Source organism: Fragaria vesca, linkage group LG4 (assembly GCF_000184155.1).
Source record: "Fragaria vesca subsp. vesca linkage group LG4, FraVesHawaii_1.0, whole genome shotgun sequence".
NCBI classification, from domain to species: Eukaryota; Viridiplantae; Streptophyta; class Magnoliopsida; order Rosales; family Rosaceae; genus Fragaria; species Fragaria vesca.
Genome location: NC_020494.1, coordinates 14,422,958 through 14,430,239, shown reverse-complemented (window position 1 = coordinate 14,430,239; position 7,282 = coordinate 14,422,958). Strand labels below are relative to the sequence as shown.

The window sequence follows — 7,282 nt, the reverse complement described above, 5'->3', positions numbered from 1 at the left end:
CCGAACCGACATATATTCATTTAATTATTAATACGTAATTCTATATTACGTGTCATGTTCTTATTGGTTATGAGTTACAAATAATAGGGTTCCACACACATGATTATGTTTTTAAGTGTTTATGTCTAACATAATTTCCTCTCATGTAGCCTTCCCTTTTGCAATATATAAATGTTGGAGGCTTCAAATGAATTATATATAAACTTTAGCTTTTCTTTTCTTTTCAATTACTTGATTGAACCCATTAGAGTAACTTATTTAAAGTGTTAATAGTTTACAACTTTAATATTTTTAGTTTTTATGTTATTTGGTTAAATGTGAAAAATATTACGGATAGTAGGTTTTGTAACCGAAACCGAACCGATATTCGGTTAACCGACAAAAACGGTTTTTTACATATTTTTATCGGTTTCGGTTCTAAGAGATAGAAAACCGAAAATTCAGTTTTAGTTTTCGGTTAATGCCTAAAAACCGAACCGTTAAGACCAAGTCCACCCCTAGGTCAATGTACATACACGTACGAGTCCATGCCGCATCGTTTGCTCTAGCTAATGCTACGCGGCACACCGCTTGCGTTGTAGAGAACGGGCTCCACCAAAACCCGACCTTCTTAATTTGCGTGTCCAAACACCTAGAGAGAGACTCACTCACTCACTCCTATACATAACCCTAACCGCTTCCCCTTTCATCCTCATCTCTAACAACTTTCAGTTCCATTCTCTGTTCCTTCTCAAACAAACAATGGCGTTGATAAAATCACCCGCGGCAAGGATAGCGGCGGCGACGGTCCTGATGTCACTCCTCTTCACTATGTCACACGGCTACGGTGGGCTAGTCGGGGGAAGAAGGCCGGTTGAGGACGTGAAGACGAACAAGGAGGTACAGGAGCTGGGGAGGTTCTCGGTGGCGGAGTACAATCGCATGCAGAGGCAGAGCTTAAGGAGCAACGGCGGCGGTGAGCTGCAGTTCAGGGAGGTGGTGGAGGCGGAGACTCAAGTGGTTTCGGGGATCAAGTATTATTTAAAGATCTCCACCGTGAGGAATGGACTCAATGGAGGAACTCCTTTGTTGTTTGATTCTCAGGTTGTCGTCAAGCCGTGGCTTCGCTCCAAGCGATTGCTTAACTTTGCACCTCACAGTAAACCAGTTTTGAATTAGGAGCCGGGTGTGATCGATCTACTCTAATTTCTGTGTGTTTAAGTAATGATAATAGATGGTGCATGTTCTTACTTGCTAATCTAGTTCTCATGGTTAATTTTGGGGGTATGATGTAATACTATGTCTGGATCTATATAATCCCAGTTCTTATTAGAATCAATAAATGGATAAATATATATATATATAGCTCCTCGATCTCTATTTCTTGTTGATCTGACCAAGTTTGTAACTGGAAAGTTGGGGTGTGCTAGTAAAATGTTTTGGTCGTGATTTTGAAGTTCAAGCAAATTCCAACAGAGATCATGACTCAATTGAGGAATTGATCTATATATATGCATGCAAAGTTGGAGATCTGCACAGAGGTTTGAGTCGGCCTTTCTAAAGTTCTAGCGCATTCTATTTGGGTAAAAGTAAAAGTAAAAAAAAAACAATTGAAGTAATATAATTACATTGCTCTTAGCCTCTTATTACATCAAAGATCTATTAGAAACGATGTCATATATTTCTCGAGGTACAAGTTTGAATCATTCTGCCTTGAGTGTTCCAAAATTCGATAGAAGTAGCGAATTTCAAAAGTGTGTAATTGAGGATCTAATGACAGGGACTAAAGTGATATTTCCAGAAAGTAGTGTGCTCAAAAATAAATTAAGTTATACTTGAATGATGGGAGTGAAAATCCTAAAAGTTCGCACAAGCCAAATATATATACCCAGTTCCATTCAGTTCTGTTCCCACTTCCAAATGGTACCAAGGCCCTACAGAAAACCCAAAGGGGGTCTGTAATAAGCCGAGGAAGATGAGTCGCCGGAATGATGACGTGGCAGGTAGTCCAGTGATCAATGACATTACCGATGCTTTCTTGTGGAGCGCAACTGTATGTGTTCTCTCTTTCTCTTCTCCACCGAATGTAAATGTCGAATTTTTCTTTTCTGGGTTCTCATGGTTTGTGTTGTTTTGGTTCAGATCGGTGCTACCAAAGCTGCTGCGGAGGGTACTTACTATGCCATCCAAAGAGGTATGCCCATTACTTTATTTTTTATTTTATTCCTTTCACCAAGAAATACCCAGAAAAATTTGGCACTGAAAAAGTTGGCAGAACTTAATTTGCTTGAAATGATGAAAGTTCATGACTAAGTTACCAATTGATTATGATACTTTTTTTGCAGGGAGCGTTTCAAGTCACGACTTTGAGTGCACTGTGAGTAAACCCATAACAGAATTTCAGCATTTCATTTTCTGAATCTAAGTATATGATTTTAATGAAACTAGTGTCTAGCAGCTACTTTACATCATGTTTCAGTGTCTCAATTGATTTTATGCAATGTAAGTTTTCGATGTTGCTAATCGAGAATACTGTTCTGTAGTTAAAGAGAATGGGTGAAGAAGGTGTATACTGGGGTAAGTTGGGTTGTTGTTTAACTGTAAACAAACTTTTATGTATGAGATTAAGTTATGCAAGTCATGCTTCAGCTTCCTTACTTTTGCAAAATGGTCCAAATGGACAATGACTTTGATTGCACTGACAGGAACTACAGCTGGACTTTTTGTGACGACAGAGTATGGGCTAGAGAGCGTGCGTGGCAGAAGTGACTGGGTATGTGTGCTGCAGATTGTTGCTCTTACTATATATGAACCATTTAGACACTAAAGATATAGTTTGTACTTTACAACTTGAAACTCCTATGGTCCTCAAATACCTTGATTGGTTATAATGCTCATATAAGTTTGTACCCGCTGTACTTTACATATAATAATGCTCATATAGGTTTAGGAGATTGCTTCCGAATCTGCACTTTTTTTTATTTATTAAAATTCTACCTATGTACCATGAATCCTCAGTTAGTCATAATTTTTCATAATTGTTTGTTTTAGGATTTCCTTTTACTAGTGAAAGGACCGTAGTATTACGTGTATTCTATTTCTTTTCGTTTCAACCCCATATGCATACCTAAACTCCTGATTCATCCCAAGATTAGATTTGACATTTGAGACATGAGGTTGAAACTATTATAGATTTCTTTCTGGTGGCATGCGTATTGAATCATTCAAGTCTTTACTTTCTGAAGTCCATGTTAATCATCAGTCAGCAAGTTTTTGTTTCTTCAATATGGCAGAAGAATACCTTGATTGCGGGTGCAGTGACAGGGGCTGTGATGTCTGCTGTGAATAAGAACAACAAGGACAAAATTCTGACGGATGCAATTGTTGGAGGTGCCGTTGCAACTGCTGCGTCTTTCGTTAGAAACTTTAGAACTGGTAAGTAGGTTTTTAGTGTCAACTTTTTTATTTTTTATTTTGGGTGAAAAGAATGACTTGGTTCTCCAGTATTTCTTTTTTGATCTGAAACTTGGCTCTTCAGCTAAGCTACTGAATGTTGATTAATGGGATATGAATCATCAAATATTTGTTGTTGAGCAATATCTTTGTGCATGTGTATATGTTTGATGCTAGCTGGTGATTGTGTGATTGCATCTGAACGTGGTAGTTTAATGGTTGAAATCTATCTGATACCATCATACATAAGCTTCCTAGTAAAGACATGGTATATGTGTCAAAAATTATGCACATAGACAAATTAGTCTACAAGGAATCTGAAATATTCTCAAGTTAGAAAGAGTGTTGAAGTTTGGTATTACAATATCATCTGCAGTTCTATTATTTACCTAAAAATAAATTAAAAAATTCATAACTGTGCTTGCCAAGTCATAAGCTTGAAATCAGCTCTCTTATGCTATGTCAACAGAATGAAAACAAAGACTGGTTGATCTTATAGTTGCATATTCTATCCTGACGTAATCACTCTTCCCCATGAGTAACACAAAGCAACAGCTACTATCCCAAGTTTTGAAACATTCAGGCAAGTTTTAGTAACCTGCTTAAGCTTATAGGTCTTGCGCTAACTGTGGACACCAGCAGCTCTTATGCTTTGTAATGCTTGTAACCGCCCTTGCATATACCGCTACAACTCTTCCAAATGTGTTTTCAACCTTCACCTCATAGGCTCAAATGTGCCTCCAATTGGCAGAACATCATTGAAAATGCCTCTCACCAGCATCCGTTCATTGTCCCACCCTTGGAGTTGGCCGACCTCCAAATCAATTGTCACATTTGTGGTGACTACTGGAGTGGCAGCGCCTACTATAGGGAATGTGCTGCATTACCGCGCGACATTAAAATGTCCGGGCACCAACATCGCGTCAAGCTAACCTGGTTTCTTGAAGATATTTACCCCAAGAACCAGCTTTGTGACGCATGTCACACAAGTGTCAGAAAAGTCTCGCGCTGTTTATCAATTGTCACGAATGTTTTGGCTATGTTTCCCACACTACATGCATGATAGTATTCTCGGGAAGAAGAAAACCCAAGCGGGTTCTCTGCTGCTGATGATGATGAGTTTGTTGATGCTGGGGAGATAGAAAACTTCAGTCATCAGCACTGGTTACTCGTTAATGGTCAGCGAGGGATGGTTCAAGATGAGAGGATGATTACTTGTGAAGGTTGCATTCGACCCATCACTCGAATTTCGACCCATCAATACCGGCTCAATAAAGAGTGCAGTACTTATTGGAGGGACAAAACATGTCTCATGCTCACCAGCTCCTTAATACAGAATGGGAGGACTTACAAGCATGATGCTCATGCAGCACACAACGTCACTCTTTGTAGTCTTGTTAGCAAGTGGAAGAGCCCCATTCGGTTTGATAAGAGGGATTTGGCTCCTCTGCAGTAACTTCAGGTGAAGGTCATAATATCTACACCATGGAAATATTCTAACGGTTTAGATTTGACAATGTTAAATAGAGGACTTAAAATATAAAAAAGAGAAGAAAAACAAAATACCTAACGGAACTGTTTACTATGCCGTTATCTACGTCTTTGCTATCGTATGCATTCATATCGGCAGCTAAATCTGTGTTCTTCAATTCCTCGTAGATGATAGGGACCTAGATCTAATTTTTAGTTACCATTCCTTACGTCTTTGTGAGCGATACTTATTCACCAAATTCCAAATATGGTGTTACCTAGATCTGAAGTGCAGTAACCAGGTGAAGTTTGACCTTCGAATTTCAAATCCAACATTGTTAAATTGAATTAAACCCTAGAATGTGATTCTCATAGTATTCAATCCACGTAGGGTCAAATTCTCAGAACCACTTTCTACTTCTGATGTGTTTAGGCGCAATTCATCACCAAATTGTTTAACCGGGTTAAGAATCAATGTTCTCATGTTCAAAGTTGTCAGGTGAAGGCAAAACAAAATTCTAATCAAATCAAAATTACACAATAGAATAATATGTAGAATATATTACTTGCAAGATTGAGGAGAGAAACATTTTTGTTCATGGAAGAAAGAGAGGACCGGAAGAGATAGAAAAGAGGAGAATAGAAGGGCTATCAGAACCCAGAAATACATGAATTCATATCGACATAGGAATTTTGACATAGAATGTAAAAAACAAATGTTAGCATATGTGGCACAATGAAATCCATTAGATTAGAAGGATGAGTAGGATTTTATGAAATTTACATAAATTTAGGATTGCTAACTTTAGAGGAGCCGATACAACATTCTTCCTTGTGAGAAGTGTGATATAACTTGCATAGGATTGGTCTTTGAATGCAAAGAATAAATTTGCACCCGAGATGGATTCTGTGGGACTATAGATTTGAGAAGTTCTCAATCCTTTGCTCAGATCGAAGAGATAAGTTGAGTGCTCTTGAATTATCAAATTTATTCATTCTGCTGTTGTTTGTTTTATATTGTATGATAAGAGATTTGAGTTTTTTGTTGTTGTTGTTGTTAATTGAAATAGGAGATTGAGTTTATCATATGCAGAATGTGAATACACCACTCTGTCTAGTTTACTTTGTACACTGAAAATTGTATGAGATTGATCATTTTGTTTTTTTTTCTCAATTACATAATTTAGTTCATTCGTGCCCATTCATTCCCCTGAGACCGAGTTAAGTCCGAATTCGTTCACCAACACTTCTTTTCAGTTATGTAATGTCTAATCAACGAATCAAATCAAGTAACAAATGCAGCACTGTGCGTTAGTGTCCCAAACTCACAAGTTCAAATCGGCATTCTTCTGTTAATCTCATAAGATCTATGACATAAGAAGACTACATTATCCTACGCAGTAGAACATTCACATGAGCAAAACAAAACAGCAGTTCCTTGTCCCAAGTAATTCAAGCAAAGTTCAATGTTACCGACTGAAATTTTTACTACGAGCATAGCTGTCTGTTAAAATTACAAGACTAGTTGTAATGATCGCTCTGTTGGTAGCTAACTGGAAGAAACAGACTCATACATTTCAGATCACAAAGGGAAAAAAGAAGAATCATGAGTCAAATCTCAAGAGATTCATCCGCCAACTGGTAGAGATTCGGGAAGGTGACATAACATTGCCTCTCTTATCAAAAAGCATACTCAATATACATCAAAATATAACTTCATGGTGATCAGTAACAGATTATCACTTTGTTTCTTGCAAGAAGGCATCAGTGTGAAAAGTGTTTTGGTAACACAAGCAGCAGGTTGTTCTGAAGAGTCGAATGCAGCATCATCTTCCATAAATAACTACATGTCTTTAGTCATCAGCACCAAAATCAACTTCATTCTTATTAAAACCATACATGTATTCCCATGACGATAATCCTGCTCAATGCATCTGCCGCTATGGTCTGTCTGTGGCTCTGTGCTAAGTTTGTTCACAAAAGAAGTACGGACACATTCTGTGTCAACTTTTCCTCCAAGCATGACCTAATTTAACAATGATTCTTCCAGAAGGCTATACAGGGCCCTTCCAATGAGAGATCTCTATTTTTTATCATTTTTAGGGATACGATCATACCATTAGATCTGTTTTTTAATGGGCTTGGATGGCTGAGATTAAAACAAAAAACTTAACACTTATGTCAAACCTACATCGTTCAAGATTATTAAAAATAAATTAAACATTTGGATGAGTTAACGATCACCAAATTTTCTGAAAATTTGCATAAGTGATTTGCTCATATACACATACAAACTGAACGGTGGAGATGTGATTTAGTGATCGGGAAGTTTGTCAAATACCCCCTAGAAATGAACAAAAAAGGGATCCCTCATTAGAAT

At 37.7% G+C, this 7,282-nt stretch overlaps 2 protein-coding genes across 3 annotated transcripts; both read left to right on the top strand.

Moving 5' to 3' along the window:
• The first annotated feature begins 699 nt into the window (after positions 1-699).
• Positions 700-1,439, top strand: LOC101300433 (cysteine proteinase inhibitor B-like). The gene has a single exon (XM_004297009.1). It carries the CDS (start codon positions 742-744, stop codon positions 1,156-1,158), a length of 417 nt encoding a protein of 138 aa, XP_004297057.1. The 5' UTR covers positions 700-741; the 3' UTR covers positions 1,159-1,439.
• Positions 1,440-1,800: 361 nt separating this feature from the next.
• On the top strand, positions 1,801-3,967 carry LOC101295508 (outer envelope pore protein 16-1, chloroplastic-like). Of its 2 annotated transcripts, XM_004296992.1 has the most exons (7): positions 1,801-2,032; positions 2,122-2,173; positions 2,325-2,356; positions 2,523-2,556; positions 2,685-2,752; positions 3,273-3,414; positions 3,902-3,967. In XM_004296992.1, exons 1-7 carry the CDS (start codon positions 1,955-1,957, stop codon positions 3,904-3,906), a joined length of 411 nt encoding a protein of 136 aa, XP_004297040.1. In that variant the 5' UTR covers positions 1,801-1,954; the 3' UTR covers positions 3,907-3,967. The 2 variants fall into 2 exon arrangements, with proteins under 2 accessions (XP_004297040.1, XP_004297039.1); XM_004296991.1 differs by lacking the exon at positions 3,902-3,967 and having other exon boundaries at positions 3,273-3,574.
• Positions 3,968-7,282: the final 3,315 nt, after the last annotated feature.